Source organism: Rhinatrema bivittatum, chromosome 4 (genome assembly GCF_901001135.1).
Source record: "Rhinatrema bivittatum chromosome 4, aRhiBiv1.1, whole genome shotgun sequence".
NCBI classification, from domain to species: Eukaryota; Metazoa; Chordata; class Amphibia; order Gymnophiona; family Rhinatrematidae; genus Rhinatrema; species Rhinatrema bivittatum.
The window spans coordinates 203,567,409-203,587,220 of NC_042618.1; the positions used below are offsets into that span (position 1 = coordinate 203,567,409).

Here is a 19,812-nt window from a genome sequence, read left to right on the forward strand (position 1 = left end):
GGGAGAAAACGGGAGAGGTGGAACAACTGTAGGCCAAACTAAAAGGAGCAATTACAAAGGCAACTAATCTTTATGTTAGAAAAGTAAACAAAAGAGAAATAGGAAACCCATCTGGTTCTCAAAGGAGGTGCTTGATAAAATAAAAAGAACAGCATCCGAGAAATATAAAGGATTTCAAAAATAGGAAATGGAATAGACTTAGTTTTTGGGTACTTGCCAGGTTCTTATGGCCTGGATTGGCCACTGTTGGAAACAGGATGCTGGGCTTGATGGACCCTTGGTCTGACCCAGTATGGCATTTTCTTATGTTCTTAGGAACACAGGGAAGAATATCCGGTTAAACTGAAAGACATGAAGAAAGTAAACAGGAAAGCAAAACATCTGGCAGAAGAAAGGCTTGCCAAAGAGCTAAAGAGAGGTGACAAAATTTTTTTCAGATACATCAGAAAAAGGAGAAAGGTTCGAAGTGGAATAGTGAAACTCAGAGGTGAAAAGGATCAATGTGTGGAAGGAGACAAAGAAAAGGCGGAAATATTAAACAAATACTTCAGTTCAGTGTTCACTAAGGAAGACCCTGGAGAAGGACCGTTGCTGGTTAACAAGGCTGTGGATGGGGGTGGATTTGATGAAAGCCCGTTTACAAAAGAGAATGTATGGGAAGAGCTAGGAAAACAAAGTGGACAAAGCCATGGGGCTGGATGAGATTCATCCAAGGATACTGAGAGAGCTCAGAGATGTGCTGGGGGGTCCGCTACGTGACCTGTTCAATAGATCCCTGGAAACAGGAGTTGTGCCAAATGACTCAAGAAGAGAGGTGGTGGTCCTGCTGCATAAGAGTGGGAGAAGAGGCTGGAAATTACAGACTGATTAGCCTCACCTCGGTGGTGGGAAAATTAATGGAGACTCTGCTGAAAGAAAGGATAGTGAACTACCTACACATTCTGATGGCTTGCTTGATCCGCAACAGCACGGATTCACTAGGGGAAGGTCCTGTCAGATGAATCTGATTGATTTCTTTGATTGGGTGACTAAAGAATTGGATCAGAGAAGATCGCTCAATGTGATTTACTTTGATTTTAGTAAAGCCTTTGACACAGTCCTGCATAGAAGACTCGTGAACAAAATGAGAAGCTTGGAAGTGAGTGCCAAGGTGGTGGCATGGATTACAAACTGGTTGATGGATAGAAGACAAAGTGTGATGGTAAATGGAACCTACTCTGAAGAGAGAACGGTGTTCTATTCAACATCTTTGTGAGTGACACTGCGAAAGGGACAGAAGGTAAAGTTTGTCTATTTGCGGATGATACTAATATCTACAACAGAGTGGACACGCCGGAAGGAGTGGAGAGAATGAAGAGTGATTTAAGGAAGCTTGAAGAGTGATTTAAGGAAGCTTGAAGAGTGGTTGAAGATATGGCAACTGGGATTTAATGCCAAGAAGTGTAGAGTCATGCATCTGGGATGTGGTAATCCAAAGGAACTGTATGGGATGGGGGGGAAGGGGGGTGAAGCGCTGCTGTGCGTGGAACAGGAGAGAGACTTTGGGGGTGATAGTGTCTAGCAAACTAAAGATGGCAAAGCAATGTGACAAGGCGATAGCTAAAGCTAGAAGAATGTTGGGCTGCACAGAGAGAGGAATATCTAGTAAGAAAAAGGAAGTGATAATCCTCTTATACAGGTCCTTGGTGACGCCTCACCTGGAGACCGTATCTCAAAAGGGACAGAGATAGGTTGGAAGTGGTCCTGAGAAGGGCAACCAAAATGGTGGGAGGTCTCCATCAAATGACTTATGAGGAGAGGTTGAAGGACCTAAATATGTATACCCTGGAGGAGAAAAGGAGCAGAGATATGATACAGACCTTCAGATACTTGAAAGGTTTTAATGATGCACAATCAACAACAAATTTTTTCCGCTGGAAAGAATTGAATAGAACTAGGGGTCATGAAATGAAACTCTGGGGAGGATCACTCAGAATCAATGTCAGGACATATTTCTTCATGGAGAGGGTGGTGGATGCCTGGAATGCCTTGCCAGGGGAGGTGGTGAAGGCAAAAACAGTGCAAGATTTCAAAAGGGCAGGGATAAACATTGTGGATCCCTAAAGGCAAGGGGGAGGGGAACGAAGTAAGAGGCTTGGGGGTAACTTGCTGGTGTGGCGGATTCTACACTTAACAGATAAGCCTTCATATACTGTGATGCAACTCCATCATTGCTTGCTGCTTCATCGGCAGGAGGAAAAGAAGAAAAGGATTCAGACAACAAGCAACAAGGATATTGAACTGTACAGTCTGGGAAAACAAATAAGCATGGGGGTAACTTGCTTGATGTGGCAGTTACTACCCTTAACCAAAAATGCCTGATACTACACTTCTGAGGCAACTCCAACCTTGCTCTCTGCTTCAATAGTGGTGGGGGGGGGGGGGGGGGAGGAAATTGGAGTCAAACAGTAACCAACAAGAGCCCTGACCTTGGCGGTCTGAGTAACTGATAAATATGGGAAACTGATAACTATGGGAGCTTGCTGGGCAGACTGAATGGGCCATAAGGTCCTTTTCTGCCATCACTTCTATGTTTTTGTTCTTCATTTCTGAGAATGTTTTTATAATATCCCTTTCATTCAAGAATCATTTTGACCCCCATATTTTCCCATATGGCATATACTTGACCAGAGTCTCTGGGTAAAAAATCTTTGTATCCCCTTAAAGTTAGAAATTGGGAGACCTTACTCTTTAGCTGCAAAAACGAACATGGTTGTCACTATGCCCATATCAATGGGACTAACAAAGACTATCCACAAGATGGTCAGGGGCACCTGCTCTCGGTAAGTGTAACATATTTCCCAGGATAGCATGAGAGCATCGCTCTTTTTCCATCTGTATAGGTATGTAATAATTAGTGAACAGCAACCAGTCCACTACATGCCGCAGATTACATGCCATATAATAATATTTTATGTCCACCAACCCTAAGCCTCCTTTATCCTATTTACTCATTAATATTTTCAGCAGTATATGGGGCTTTGCATTTTTCCATAGGAATCTGCGTACTAGCTTATACAACTGGTCCAAGTCAGATTGTGCAAGTATACATAACATCTGCAGGATATATATATATAGGTATATATAGGTAATATAATCATGTGGAAAAAAGTTGACCCTGCACACTAATGACAAAGGAAAATCTCTCTCCGTATACAAAAGCATCTTGGTCGACTCAAAACACTTTCTGAAAACTGTCTTTATATAGCTATGCCGGATCTTTATGTAAAATGACTCCTAAATATGCGAACACCCAAGGCATTGGAAACTCTCCCCTCCAATTTTGTCTTATTTGATGATCTGTTGGTAGAGTCTCACATTTATCTATAGTCAGGCGCAACCCTGCTAGTTTACCATATACCTCTACCTCACTAAGCAGCGCTTTTAAAGAAAGTTGCAGATCAGTTAAATGTAGGAAGATGTCATCTGCAAACCATCTAATTTGAAAAATTGCTTAGCTCTACCCTCAGTGCAGACTCCACTAATGGATTCATTCTCCTTACTATGCAAAATAAGGCGTTCTAAGGATAAAATGAATAATAAAGGGGGCAAGGGACATCTTTGCCTAGTACCATGATGAATTATGATCTCCTCTGACATATTTCCATTAATTAAAATGCACACCCGTGGATTATTATATAGTGTCTTTACCACTTGAACAAAGTGTCCTGTGATCCCAAAAGCATTCAATGTTTGAAACATGAAATCCCACTTTAATCTGTCAAATGCTTCTTCAGCATCTAGACTCAAAAGCAGCGATGGTATTTGCCATCCCTTATTACTTTCTAAAAAAGCCAGAATTTTACAGAGATTCATAATGGTATGCTGTCCAGGTACAAAACCCACTTGTTCCTGATTATATGTATTGTGTCAACCTATTTGCAATAATTTTGGCCAAAAGTTTAGTATCAAAATTAAGTAGGGAGATTGGTCGATATGATGTAGGGGAAGTAGGATCCCACCCTTTCTTTGGCAAAACCGAAATAGTTGCACTCTTGAGTGTTAAAGGAAATCTTTCCTGCACTACTAACTGATCCATCATCTTCCCCAAAGGGGCTATAATTTTCAAGGATAACAATTTATAAAATTCAGCCAACAGGCCATCAAGCCCAGGTGCTTTCAATAATTTGGCCTCTTTGATACTTAGTTGTATCTCTTGTAACTACAATGGTTTATTAAGAAATTCTAATTGAGCTTCAGTCACTCGAGGAAGATGGGAAGACTTCAATCCCTTCTGGATCTTTCTGAACAGCCATATAGAACAGCCATATAGAACGTTTGGGAGTAATTTCTAAACATTTTTTCTTCCTTTCCTGAATTTACCAGTTTACCATTGGTATGGCGAAGTGTGGTGACATAGTGAACGCCAGTCCTAGATTTTGTCAAATTCACTAAGTAACTACCTATCTTGTTACCATACTGGTAAAATTGGTACCGATAATACATAATACATTTTTTTGCACGCTGATGCAACAGTGTTCATTGCCATTTGTGTAGCAACAAATGGTCTATCTTTTCCTGAGTCGGGTTTCTCTCATAGTTTTTATCAAACTGCAATTGTTTTTCTAATTGTAAGCTTGCTGAAGCCAATCTTTTACGTCTAGCTGCTACATAAGCTATTATATCCCCTCTTGGGACCACCTTGGCTGTTTCCCAAAACAAAATTGGAGTGTCTTGGTGTCCCCCATTAGAAACATAGAGATCAGATATTCCACCCATCCTTTTATCAGGTATTCTTGGAATGACTGATTTATATATAAATAGTGCGGGAAGTGCTGAGGATTAGTATCAGTTGGGCAAAGTCCGATCAAGTCAAATCACACTGGCACATGGTCAGAGATGATGAGTGGACAATTTGTACTTCTAAAATCTTAGAAAAGGTTTCCTGATCTGTGATCCTAGATAGAGTATTGTGCGCACGAGAGCTGTGAGTATTTTTTCTGTCTGAACAATGTAGAGTTTGCTGTGTCCAGCAAGGCCAAACTTTGGCAGAGGTATCCCATTCCCTTCAATGATGTCCCCATAGTCGATACTAATCCCGAGGATTGATCAAGTTGACTATTGAGGGCATGATTGAAATTTCCTCCCACTATCAATCAGGACATTGGTATAATCTAAAAACAAACTAACTAGACCTACAAAAAAAGTATTTATTCGGGGCGTAAATATTACACGTACTATTGGTTTACCACAAAACGTGCCTTCCACAATCAAATATCTCCCCTCTTGATCAAATCTCGGTGTCAGAAAAGGGTATCGTTTTCCCTATTAGAATCACCACTCCCGCTCTCCTAGCCCCAGATTAAGCAGAAAAAACCCTTCCCACCCACTGTCTTTTAACTTTTGGTGTTCTTCTGCATTTAAGTGTGTTTCTTGGATCAACACCACTTGTGTCCCCCATCTTTGTAAAGCCTATAGGCAGGGTTGTCCAAATCCGGTCCTCGAAGGCCATAAACTGGTCTAGTTTTTAGGATATCTCTAATGAAAATACATGAGACAAATCTGCATACAATTAAGCAGTGCATGCAAATTTATCTCATGCATATTCATTAGGGTTACTCTGAAAATCAGATCCGTTTGCGGCCCTCGAGGACTGGAGTTTGACACCCATGCTGTAGGGCAGGGGTCGGGAACCAATGGCTCGCGAGCCAGATGTGACTCTTTTGATGGCTGCATTTGGCTCGCAGACAAATGTTTAATAAAAAAGTAAAAATCTAACAAAACCCCCCACCCTCCTGACGCCCCCCAAGACATCCAAAATTAATTTACTACAAACCCCCACCCTCCTGACCCCCCCAAGACCTGCCAAAAGTCCCTGGTGGTCCAGCGGGGGTCCAGGAGTGGTCCGGGAGCGATCTCCTGGACTTGGGCTGTCGGCTGCCAGTAGTCAAAATGGCGCCGACGGCCCTTTGCACTCACTATGTCACTGGGGTCGACCAATGGCGGCGGTAGCCCCTGTGGCATAGTAAGGGCAAAGGGCCGTCTGCTGCCAGTAATCAAAATGGCGTTGACGGCCCTTTGCCCTTACTATGCCACAGGGGCTACCGCCGCCATTGGTCGACCCCAGTGACATAGTGAGGGCAAAGGGCCGTCGGCGCCATTTTGACTATTGGCAGCCGACAGCCCAAGTCCAGGAGATCGCTCCCGGACCGCTCCTGGACCCCCCTGGACCACCAGGGACTTTTGGCAGGTCTTGGGGGGGTCAGGAGGGTGGGGGGTTGTAGTAAATTAATTTTGGAGGTCTTGGGGGGCATCAGGAGAGTAGGGGGTTGTAGTAAATTAATTTGGTAGGTCTTGTATGGCTCTCACGGAATTACATTTTAAAATATGTGGCGTTCATGGCTCTCTCAGCCAAAAAGGTTCCCGACCCCTGCTGTAGGGTTTTATACCTCTCAGTAACCGACCCAATTCCTCTTACATTCTATGTTATTCAATGGATCTTTGTTGACATCACTACTTGATTATAACTAATAGTCTATTAGCCCTATTTATCCTTAATAGATTGCCAGGGCCCCCCAGCTTAGGCCCCAGCTTGCCCTCTGTCCTAGCCATAAAGCCCCTGCATAACTTTACTGTCTTGAAAATGTGAATGGTGCGAGCTTCCCCTTTCTACCTTCCCCATCACCCTCCCTCCCCTCCCCCCACCCCCTTCCAACCCCACCTCCCCCAGTAAATGTTTGTATACATTTTCCCTGCAAACCCCCACATTTTCATTTATCATGAACCCTCTGATCCCAGAGAACAGGAACCATGATTGATGTGCATGGTTCTCCTTCCCCTACCCCGCATTCATGTAACCAACTTTATAACTACTCCCCTATATTTCTCAGTGAAATTCAAAACATGTAAACACATTTCTGGAGTACACCAAAGTCTGATCTGTGTTAAACATGTGACCTCTCATCATTAATAGCCAGCAGCGAAACTTGAGCTGACCCCAACCGTGCTGGCAAATGATTTGTATTCTTGAGAGCTTGTCCTCTCTTTACCGGGTGCAGGACATTTCTTCTCTGACCCTTAGATGTCTGTCTGTGAGTCACCATCTCAAATTGAATTCAAGTTGTTGTGTCCTGGGTATATCTGCTTGCTTCATAGATGCACAGTTTCAATTAGCTATGGTCAAAGCAGCAAGCAGAAGCAGAAATAAAAGTTTAGGTCAGATCTCTTTAGCCGGATAACCCAGCTGAGAGTTACGAAGTCCACATTTGTTGTCATCACCGGCTCCCGTACAATCTCATGAGAACTGCATCTTAGAAACATAGAAATGACGGCAGAAGACGTCCAAAAGGTCCATCCAGTCTGCCCAGCAAGCTCTCACACTTATTTTCCTATACCTTTCTGTTACCCCGACTGCTGAGTTCAGGGCCCTTATTGGTAACTTTTTTATTCCAATTTCCTTCCACCCCCACCACAGATGCAGAGAGCATTGTTGGAGTTGCATCAAAGTGAAGTATAAGGCTTAATTTTTGAGGGCAGTAACCTTAGTAACGAGAAGTTACCGCGATGTTTGTATACTCATACTGCTCAGATCAATGCCTTGTTAGATGATGTCTGTATGTAAATTCTCTTTTCCTCATTCCCCTCCTGCCGCTGAAGCAGAGAGCCATGCTGGATATGCATTCAAGGTGAAGTATCAGGCTTGATTGGTTTAGGGTAGTAACCGCCTCAACAAGCAAGCTATTCCCACGTTTATTTAACCAGACTGTGCAATTCAGTCCGTGTTGGTTGTTGTCTGAATGTAAATCCTATTTCTTCATTCCCCTCTGCCGTTGAAACAGTGAGCTGTGCTGGATATGCATTCAAAGTGAAGTATCCGGTTTAATTGGTTAGGGGTAGTAACCGCCGCAATAAGCAAGCTACTCCCACGCTTATTTGTTTACCCAAGTTGTAAAACAAATAGATAATGCAGGTTCAAACGTCACATCTTGTTTTCTGGATGCTCAATTTCAACTAGTGGCCACAGAATGTTAGACAAAGTCACAAAAGCGTATAACAAGTTTTTCCTGCAGAAAATTTGCACAGTACACCAAACTAAGTCCAAATATGCTGTCTCCTGCTGACTCACAGAACATTCCTCAGCAACCACTAGGCTATTAAGCTAATCCATCGCTTTTTCACGATTTGTATTCCTTAGTCTTCCATATATATTTGTTAGACAGACATAATTCTATACTTTTATATCATTTTCACCTGTGCATATTATTTAAAACTTTGCACAGGGCCAACCGCCTGAACTTCTCATTCTTCTGTTTGGCAGAGATTGCAAAAACAATTTAGCCATCGCCTCTGCATCATACAAATGTGAGTCGTCATTATGCCATATTCTCAGCTTGGCGGGATATAGTAGGGCAAAATAAATTTGGCGCTTTACCAATTCCACGCATACTGACGAAAACTCCTTCCTCTGCGATGACACTTTCTATGAAAAGTCTTGGAAAATCAGCAATCTCTGTCCTTGATAATGCAACTCTTTTTATGGTATGCCTGCAGCAGTAATACTTTGTGAGCAAAATTCAAAATTTTTGCAATAACCAATCATAGTTTATCTCTGCCCGCAACCTGGCTACCTAGCCAGTGAGCCCTTTCTTCTTTTAGTTTGCCAATCAGATCTGTGAGGCCTACTTCAGCAGGTAGACACTGCTCCAAAATCTCCACAAACTTCAGGTGTTTGATCTTCTCCACGAAGCCTACAAAACGTAAGTTTGATCTACAAGATCTATTCTCTAACTCCTCGATTTTATCAGCTTGGGCTCCCACTAATTTTTCTAAATTAGTAAGTTTTGTATTAAAGACAGTTTGTCATCTTTGACAAGCCCCACTCTGTCTTCTACCACATTGAGCCGGGTCGTGAAATCTGCCACGGAAGCCTTAACCTCCGCTACCTGCGCCAATATTTCCACAAATTTAGAATTCAACGTTGCAACCACTGCAGCTGTGAGTTCTGAAACCGCCATATCGTTCAATGACACAGCGGAAGTGTTTTTTTGCGGCAGACATTTTCTTTACCTCTGAGGTGCATGACTTGTCTCTTTGTGGACAGGACATGACCATGAAATTGCAGCAATGAATAATGGCTGAGTTTCTGAAATCACAGCGGTTAGATTAGCTGGTTCATTTTGTGATTTTCAGCAAGATAAGTGTTAGATGAAGGGAGAAGGCATCCAGAGTTCATTGGAAACACGTCTTCCCCAGCTCACCACATCACGTGACCCATACCACAGTTTAATAAATCTACACCTATGTTTGCTAACCTGGATCTTTGTTACAGACTACAAAAGAAAAATACAGGAGCAAGACATGTATTTTATCTTTTTGTACCAAAGCACATGGTGTTAGTTAAATTCTTAGAATGTACTAGTCTATTTTATAACTAGACAGTGTTTTCCTTAACAGCATTTGATTACATTTACCCATGATTGTAAACAGAAAGATCATACACGGTTTTCATCTTTGAAGCTGTAACCTACTAAAAAGCTCTCATTTATTCCAGCACATCCTATAAGCCATTATAAATGCAGCAGCTTTACAATTTGTCCACAGTCTAGAACTGAAGCCCTTTCGGCATGAAGAACAGGAGCCAGTATTGTCTGCCTTTTCAAAATATAATTCTACTTTTGTCATACATGTAATCTGTCCATGTACGTTGCTTTGTATAGATAAAGCAAACAGGATCAATGTGCACAGGAGCTGCATTAGAAGAGCTTGGACATGCCTCCGGTGGCACATTGAATAACATATGAATACTTTTGAGGCTTTGTGCTGTTTTGTATTAGATGCTTTTGAGATTGTATCAAGATTTGTGTGTTACACAATATAAGTTATATTGAAAACAAAAAAAAAAGAATCAAACAAGATTGGAGATGACTGCAAAATTCAATTCGGTTCTCCAGATTACAACAATGTTAATCTGAATACCATGGCTCCCTATGGTCTCAATGTTGAGATCATATGGTTGGTATTTTTATAGACTGGACAATCTTTACATTGTGTTTACTAGAATTAGAATGCTACATCTTTATTGGTTACCATAGGGAGGCTACTAAAATAGTTGTTAGGATATTCACTATGAATATTCATCAAATGTATCTGCATATATATGGCTTAAGAACAAAGCCAATTTGCACAGCTTTGTTGCTCTGAAACCCTGACCTGTTTGCATTCCTCAAGGACTAAAGGTGAGAACTCCTGATATAATCATCATCTAATTGTTGTTTATTTATTACAGGCTTTTCCAACAAAAGAACTCAAAATGAATTACAAATTCAGGTTTACAACAGCATTTGTGGGTATTTCTGATAAATAGGAGAATACCTATCTTATACAGTTTATCACTTGTAGATGAAATCCGTCTCTAGAGATTTTTGAGTTAGGTAGACTCTTCACAGAAATAAGACAGGTTAAGGGCTATAAGTCAGAAAAGAGGCAGGACAGGACAACCCACTTGTGCTGAAGAGACGAGAAGGAAAACTGTATGATGCTGTACTTTACAAAAGCCTTAATTCCATAAGTTGTACTGATATATTATTATTAATAGGCAGTCAGAGCCAGAAACCAAATGCACCAACTGGCCAGTTTTATATTACACACTGACAGCCATTTCTGCCAGGGTACAATGCTGCAAATGCGTGAAGAAAACATGCATAATGTCACCCACCAAATGACATCACTGCACAGATACCAAATAAACCTACCCCCACCCATCCTTCTTAAGGTATTCTACCATGATCCCCACCTTACAGCAGACACAGAAGGCCTTGAGGGGGTTCAACCCCAGCCAGCCACTGCTGCCCGCATCCCGGAAGCGGTTCATAAACTCCGTGTAAAGAGCACGTTGGATCTTGGACAGCCGCACCATGAGGACATGCTCCTCCTTGTCTGGAAGCTGGATTTTCAGCACAGTGTGGCCTCGCCTGTGGACAAAAAAAAAACAAAACAGATGGGGTGACAAAAGGGGAGGGAGACCATGGGCGGCAGGTGAATGTGGGGAGCAATTTTCCAAAGTTTTTACGTGGATAAACAAGGGTTTGTCCCTGTAAAAGTTTTTTAAACTGCCTCCCCCTGCAATGTATATAGCTAAAAAGAGTAGGGCTGGGGCAGGGAGAGTCAGGGCTGGGGGCAGGCTTTTGTTTTGAAATCTCCCCAAGCCTTTTACCCTGTGCACTCTGCACCTGGCAGTTCAATTCAGCATAAACGAAATTTCTGCACCCATGAAAGAGATCATTTCTTTAAAAAATGTTTTTTTAATTTTTAAATACATATAAAAAAAATTCTTAAAAATTGTTTAGAACAAATAAAATAAATGGTCAGTACTGGAAGTTTTTTGACCAGCGATAAGATTATCTTGGGCAAGCTAAAACCTTTTACTTGCTGGATTCTGAGGTCTTTTCCTCCATTGATATAAATGTGTTTTCAGCATAAAAGTATTAGTTAATCAACAAATATTTTTGTTAGGAGTTCTACATAGAATTGTGTGTTTCACATATCTCCCTTCTTGTCTACATTGGGTTGGGATATTCCCTACATTCAGTAAAATATTCATAATATTTACTAATCATGAAATATATGGCAGAACATCACCAGCTGCTATACTGCATAGTTAACAGCGATAAAAATCCTGTCCTTTTAATGGTGAACTAAAAGCAATGTGATTTGGATTTGTAGTCTTACCATTCCAATAGCTAACAAAAATAAAAACTACAAGTTCAAGGATTCTATGGCATGGAGGCTAACAATGAAAATGCCCCCATTGGTGGACTATCAGGATCCCTTGTCTTTCTCAGTCTGGTATGGCCCGGGCTAGGGGACGGGGTGCCAGCAAAGACACCTCAGCACTACCATGGACAGCGCTACACTTTGCAATGAAGCTCACCTTTGCACGAAGCCCTCCAGCAGACTGTGCAGCACATGGCTGCGGTACCTCATCAAGCGCACATCTTGCGGCGTGCTGTCGATACACTGCCCATTCAGGATGGGGCGCTCAAACATGTTGCTAAATTCTTGCCGGGTACCAAGAAAGTCAGGTCGCACAAAATCCACCATGCACCAGTACTCAATCAGGTTGTTCTGGAGCGGGTAGCCAGTCAGCACTACCCGACGGCGGGAACGGATGTTCTTTAGTGCCTGCGAGGTACTGGCGTGGCAGTTCTTGATCCTGTGCCCCTCATCACAGATCACCACATCTGGCCCAGGGCGTGACAGCGCCTTCTCAATCCCTGCAGAAAGAAAGTGAGTGCAAGCAGAGAGACAGATTTTAAACAAAATAAAAGAATACACACACAATGTCAATTATTTAAATATACTCTGCAAGGTTACTTTCTTATTTTATTTTTTTTTAGTATAGTTTGTTAGTGAATCTCTTACTGCTTGTGAAAGGCATAATATAAAGACCTCCACATGTACCCAGAATAGGCACGGAAATGGCAGGTGCAGCAGCAGTGCTTGCTTCTGTCACAGTGCACCACTACAGTTTCTCATAGAAGAACCACAATGAAAAGCTGGGTCAGCCTCCAGTCCTCCTCCCATTTGCCAAGACTCTAAAGTATGCCAATGAACTGATGGCACTTTCATTCAACAAATCATTCCACATGCACTGTGTGAAACAGCTTTGGAAATTAAATTCAGTCACTTAAATATGTTCCAAATTTCAGCTAGTACTCTAGAAATGAAAACTTGTAGTATTCCTGTGCCCAATCTGTAACTCATATGTGGCTAAAGGAGGAAGGCTTTCTATATCTGGTCTTATACTAATCCTCCAAGTCACATGGCCCTAGAGGCAAAAGGCTCTGCATTTTTTACTCTAGTCCTCTGACCTGAAAGAGAAAGCTTTTGTATTTTCATGTCAATCTTCTGAGCCAATATATACTTAATCACTTGGACGGAAAAGGTTTGCTGAGGGAAGAGTGCTGGGGCTGTGCTGCAGACAGAAGGGTATTGGGGCTGTGTGATGAGCGAGTACTAAGGTTATGGAGGGGAGGACAGAATGCTTGACTGTGTCCAGAAAGTGTTAGGATCAGTTGGAGCTGAGCTGGGGCCGAAGGCTAGCTGTGGGAGAGCAGAACAGGAAAGAGAAAACCCAGTGTTTGATAATTTGTTTACTAATTTGCTATAAGCCATTTTAGGTTATTCTTTTGGGCTGTAAAGACAGAAAGAGAGCACTGGGATTAAAGCATCAAAAATATTGTGAAAAGGTGAAATAGAAATTATTTCTGTTGGTATCCTTATGAAGCAGTAAATTCAAAAGGATTAAAACTGATGAACCTGAAACCTCTCTCTACTCATGATAAACTAGAGAGGAAAATTAAAACAACATAAAACTCTATCCCAGCATCAACCAAATATATAACAAACATCCTAATATATGTAACTTTGCCTAAGATCAAAGATAAGGTCTGAGTCATGAGTGGAGGATGAGTTCAAGAATGAAAGCTTGAACAAAATGCAAGGCTAATGCCCTATCACTTACACCACTGGGGTAGCAAACTATTTGTCACTGGCCAAACCAGGAAGATCAAGCCTCCCGCCAAAAAGAATATAGAAATAAAGCACAGTTGCTTACCTGCAACAGCAGGATGTTAGTCCTCACACATGGGTGACATCATCAGATGGAGCCCGGATTGGAAAACTTATGTCAAAGTTTCTAGAACCACCCTATCTAGAAACTTTGACTGGCACACTGAGCATGCCCAGCATGCCACTATCCACATGTCCACGCAGGATGCCTCTTCAGTCTCGTCACATAGAATTATGAAAAATTAAAACAAACGTAACAAAACCCAACTCAGCAGGGTGGCAGGTGGGTTTTGTGAGGACTAACATCCTGCTGTCCTAGGAGAGCACCTGTTACAGGTAAGCAACTCTGCTTTCTCCTAGGTCAAGCAGGATGGTAGTTCTCACAAATGGGTGAATCCCCTAGCTACAGGCTGTCCCCGAAGACAAAAAGATCAACAGACACCTAACCACGTGCCAATGACCATAATAGTTGTGCTGTTTGTAACAGCCTGAACCCAAAAAAAGGGTCATAGGCAGGAAGAGTTGGGTTTTACAGCTGAAAGAGATTCCGGAGGACAGATTGGCCTAAGCTGCTATCATGAGGGCCATCCCTGTAAAGACAGTAGTGAGAGATGAAAGCGTGGAGAGAACTCCATGTTGCAGCCTTCCAGATCTCGTCCACGGGAACTGCTCTCAAGTGGGCCACTGAAGTTGCCATGGCTGTAACAGAATGAGCCTTGACATGGCCTCCAAGCTGCAGTCCCTCCTGAGTATAGCAGAAGGAGATACAATCTGCCAGCCAGGTGGACAGGGTCTGCTTAGCAACCGCAACTCCTAATCTATTCTTGTCAAAAAAGATAAGAACATAAGAACATAAGAACATAAGAAAATGCCATACTGGGTCAGACCAAGGGTCCATCAAGCCCAGCATCCTGTTTCCAACAGTGGCCAATCCAGGCCATAAGAACCTGGCAAGTACCCAAAAACTAAGTCTATTCCATGTTACCATTGCTAATGTGTAGATTGCCTATGGCTTGCCATTCGCTCCAAGCAGAAGGCTAAGGCTCCTTTGCAATCCAGATGGTGCAGAGCCCGTTTGCCCTGGTGTGAATGAGCCCTGGGAAAAAAGGTGGGTAGGACGATAGACTGGTTAAGATTGAAATCCATTACTACCTTAGGCAGGAACTTAGAGTACATGCGCAGAACCATCTTATCATGGAAGAACTTCGTGTAGGGTGGATACGTCACCAAGGCCTGAAGCTCACTGACACTGCACGCTAATGTGATCGTGACCAAAAGTACGGAAAGAATGCAGCGGCTCGAAAGATCCCAGAACACCGCAGGGGAGGCTTCAACTAAAGCAGACCACACATAAAGCCACCTACAATAGATTGCACAGAGATGGGCGAACCATCCACACCCTGGTAGTAGGCACAGATTGCACTCAGGTGTACCCTAATGGAGTTGATCTTTAAGCCAGCATCCTAAAGGTGCAGGAGGTAATCAAGCAGCTTTGATGTAGAGCAGGAGAACAGATCCAGGCTGCGGTGCTCACACCAGAAAGAAAATCTCTTCCACTTAAGCCATAAGACTTTCTAGTGGAAGGCTTCCTGGAAGCCACCAGGACTCAAGACACATCATCAGAGAGGTCGAGGGGCTGCAGAATCAACCTCTCAATATACAGGCCAACAGGGACAAGGCCCTGAAGTTGGGATGGCGCAGCCTCCCCCAAATCCTGTGTGATGAAGTCTGGGGAAGTCCCCCAAACTGATCGGTTCTCAGAGGGAGAGATCCCGCATAATTGGGAACCAGATCTGCCTCGGCCAATGAAGGGCTATGAGGATCATAGTTCCCCTGTTTTGTCGGAGCATCTTCATCACCAGGGGAAGCGAAGGATATGCGTACAGAATGCCCTTGCCCCAATGGCAGGCAAAAGCATCTGAGGCTGGTTTGCCATCCCCCCTGGACAGGGAGCAGAACTGATCTACCTTCCTATTGCAGGGGGATGCAAACAGATCCACATCCGGGGTCCCCCAGAAGTAGAATATCCAATCCACTGCTTCTTGTTTCAGGGACCACTCGTAGGGTTGAAAGGCTTGACTCAGCCTATCCGCCACTACATTCTCCATCCCGGCTAGGTACATGACTCAAAGCACCATGCCCTGAGACAGAGCCCAAGACCAGATCTGAATGGCTTCTTGGCACAGGAGGAACAACCTTGTATCTCCCTGTTTGCTGATGTACCACATTGCCACCTGGTTGTCAGTCTAGATCAGAACCACCTTGTTAATCAGCTGATCCCTGAACGCCCAGAGAGCGTACCGGATGGTGTGGAGCTCCAGGAAGTTGATCTGATAGTGTGCTTCCTGGGCGGACCACAAGCCCTGGGTGAGGAGCCTCTCCACATGAGCACCCCACCCCAAGTTAGACACATCCGTAGTGAGCATAATATGGGCATGGGGACTTTGAAAAGGCACCCCATGCTCCAAGTTGGTCAGACTCTCACACCAAGACAAAGAAGCGGAGTAACTGATATGCGCACATGGAGGTCCTGTGTGGTCTGCCGCCACTGGGACCGCAAAGTCCATTGAGCTCTGCACATATACAAGTGAGTTAAGAAAGTAACATGGCTGGTCATGGCCATATGTCCCAAGAGTTGCAGTATGCAGCGTACCAAAACCTTCCAGCTCTGGTGGACCACTCTCACAATGGACACCAACTTGAGTGCCCGATCGTGGGGAAGATACACTTGGCCTTGAGCTGTCTCCAACCTAGCACCAAGTCCAACTGAGGAGATGGGTCAAAATGGGATTTCAGGTAGTTGATAATAAACTCCAGGGACTCTAACACCCAAATAGTCAAGCGCAGAGACTGTACCGCTCCCTCCTGGGTGGGGCTCTTGACAAGCCAATCGTCCGGGTAGGAGACACATGCACTCCTATCCTATGGAGGTACGTACCCATCACGGACAGGCTCTTGGTGAAGACACGTGGGGACGAGGCCAGGCCGAACAGTAACACCCTGTACTGAAAATGTTGTTCGCCAACCACAAAATGCAGATACGTTCTGTGAGCATGGGAGATCTCGATGTGGGTGTAGGCGTCTTTTAGATTGAGGGAGCCAAGCCAATCTGCTCTTTGTAGAAGGGGAATCAGGGTGCCGAGAGAAACCATCTTGAACTTTTCTCTTTTTAGAAACTTTTTCAAGGCTCTCAAATCTAGAATAGGGTGGACTCCCCCTGATTTCTTTAGAATCAGGAAATATCGGGAGTAGAACCCTTGCTCCCACTGATTCAGCAGAACGGGCTTGAGGGCCCTCACCATTACAAGGGTGGACAGCTCCACAAACAGTATTTCCTGATGCGAGGACTGACCCCCAAGAGGGGCACAGGGGATAGTCCAGAGGGACATCCAGAAAGTTCAGCCTGTACCCTCGACGCACGATGGACAGAACCCATTGGTCCGATGTAACGCTGGGCCAATGGTCCAGGAAGAACCATAGTCTGCACCTGACCGGAAGGTCCTGCGTTGAGTATATGGGCAGTAGGCTTTTGCTCCCTCACGAGTCAAAACCCTATAGTGGGACTGGTCTGGGGCACCAGCTGAAGTCTGGGGGTCCGCTCCTTGGGTAGAGCGGCCCCTAGAGCCTACTCGCTGGGACCGGATGCGAAAAGCTGGAGGACAGTATTTCCTCTGGCGGTAGAAGGACCTCTTGTTCCCTGACGCGAGGACTTTCTGGCTGAAGATGGCGCACGGTCTCATGGTGATCCTTCAACTGAGTCACAACATCCCTCACCTTGTCACCAAAAAGGTTGTCGCTAGTTAGGGCAGGTCTGTGAGCCACTCCGGTACCTCCGGCAGAGGTCTGAGGCCCTAAGTCAGACCATCCGGTGGGCACCAATTCCTGCAGCCGCCACCCTTGCTGCCGTTTCAAAAACATCATAGGTGGAACGCACCTCATGCTTGCCGCATTCCAGACCCTGCTGGATGACCGCTGAAGAGGCGTCCTGCTGCTGCTGAGGCAGGCGCTCAGTCTGCTCCTGAATCTGCTTCCAGAGGTTCTGAGAATACTGCATTATATAAAGCTGGTAGGAGACGATTCGGGCAATCAACATGGCACCCTGAAACACCTTCGTACCTATCGCATTCAGTGCCCTGTGCTCCCGTCCTGGAAGGGCGGAGGCGTGGGTACGAGAGTGCTTGGCCCTCTTAAGGGCGGACTCCACCACAACAGACTGGCGAGGGAGCTGATGCCTCTCAAACCCTGTAGTCTGTTGGACTAAATACACAGCATCGGCCTTCCTATTCACTGGAAGCACGGAGTCGGGCTTCTCCCAAATTCTAAGGAGCAACTCCTTCAAAATCTCATGGAGAGGAACTGCCACCATCTCCTTTGGGGCATCCACAAACTGGAGAACCTCCAGCATCTTGTCTGGCATCCTCCTCCATAAGAAGTTGGAACAGAATGGCCTCAGCTATGGCCTGCACAAAACCAGCGAAGGTTAAGTCCTCAGGCGGGTACCAGTGTTGCTCCTCTGGAGGAGACAGGTCCGAGGGAAGGTCACCAGAGTCATCGGAAGAAGACTCTGAGGTATCATCCCCCTACAGGTCATAAGAGGCATCATCATAAGAACATGCCATACTGGGTCAGACTAAGGGTCCATCAAGCCCAGCATCCTGTTTCCAATAGTGGCCAATCCAGGCCATAAGAACCTGGCAAGTACCCAAACATTAAATGGATCACAAGATACTATGGCTAGTTTATGGATTTTTCCTCTAGGAACTTATCCAAACCTTTTTTAAACCCATTTATACTAACTATTGTAACCACATCCTCTGGCAATGAATTCCAGAGCTTAACTATGCACGAAGTAAAAAAAAATTTTCTTCGATTTGCTTTAAATGAGCTACTTGCTAATTTCATGGTACTGTGAAAGCAAGGCACTTCCTGTCCCTGCAGCCATCTTTTCCTTCCACGCCCGTTAAAGATTCACGCATAATCAGGAAACCCAAGGAGCAGAAAGACAAGAGGCGGCAGAGGGAACAGCAGATGCGGGAAGAGCAGCACAGCACTTTCAATGTTCACTGTAGTGCTGGCTGTCTCTCCAGCTCCTCTCATTCTACTCCCCAGCTGCAGCGAGACTGGGAATCGCCACAGGTGATCCGGGAGGCAGAAAGGAGTACAAATCAGTGCTAGCAAGGAGTTTGGCTCTTCCCATGGCAGCAACAGGATGACTGTGTTATGGTTTATGGCTGTAACATCATAATCCGCGCTTTACAGATATTAGGAAGCAGTGGAATAGAAGAGACTTTCAAATAAATAAAAATAAATTGTTCAGGCTCTCACTCACTCATACAACAGCAGCAGACTGGTTGTGCACCTCCTGACAGGCTTTCAAGTACCTGCACATATGTACACACCTCTCGTTCAGAAACACTGCTCCAGAACCCTCCACTTTACATAGTTTTTCCAAGATATGTCAGACTTCTGAACTCTAATGTTTTAATGTAATAATTTAATGTATCCTTTAAGCTAACGGGATGGTTATGATGCAGAGTGCAGGTGTTTTTGGGGGAGAAAGAAGGCCAGATACCTGACAACATTCAAGCACTGTAGGCCAAGGACTGTCCCGTTCCAAGATCTCCTCAAGACCAGTGCATTACTATATATTAGTCTTTAACTAGTACAGAGATCCTCCTTATTAGCATTGAACCTGTTAATCTGGGGGGAAATCAGTCACTAGCATTCCCCAATCAATGAGCTATGAAATTAAGGCTTGATCACCCGGAGACGCCCGTGGACAAGGCCTTTCCAGGCCCAACAGCTTGGGCAGTGGGCACCGAGGATCCCAAAGGACCTGAAGCCAGGCCAGGTAACGCTAGCCGCGGAACCAAGGACCTCGACAGCCCCTCCGGCTTCGAAGGTATCTCCTCCTGAGAGGACAGAAATGGGGATGGCATCGGTGGCCGCTGGGGCATCAATGGCACCCTGGGCACCAGCATCGGCTGCGTGGGAAGAACGTCAAGCAGAATGTCGAGGTGCTCCAGAAGCAGTGCCAACATCAAAGGCACAAGCTCCGGCATCAGTGGGGCTGGTGGCTCGATGCCCTGCAGGGCTCAAACAACCACCAACTGCACAATGCGTTCAAGCTCCTCCTCAAAGGCTGCCGAGGACAGGACAGCCTGAGGAGGCGGCGGCATAGCCAGATCCCCCTTGGGGCCCCAATGGGAATTGGCACCCGGCAGCGGAATTGGTGGGGAATGCCTCGGAGGGCGATACATCCTA

At 44.7% G+C, this 19,812-nt stretch overlaps 1 protein-coding gene across 1 annotated transcript in view; it reads right to left on the reverse strand.

The window, feature by feature from the left end:
- Positions 1 to 19,812, reverse strand: part of RAD54L2 (RAD54 like 2) — a gene marked incomplete in the record, with an annotated part of 296,852 nt that overhangs the window by 143,957 nt on the left and 133,083 nt on the right. The window contains 2 exon segments of the mRNA XM_029599564.1: positions 10,772 to 10,949; positions 11,909 to 12,251. Coding sequence (XP_029455424.1) covers positions 10,772 to 10,949; positions 11,909 to 12,251 — 521 coding nt within the window.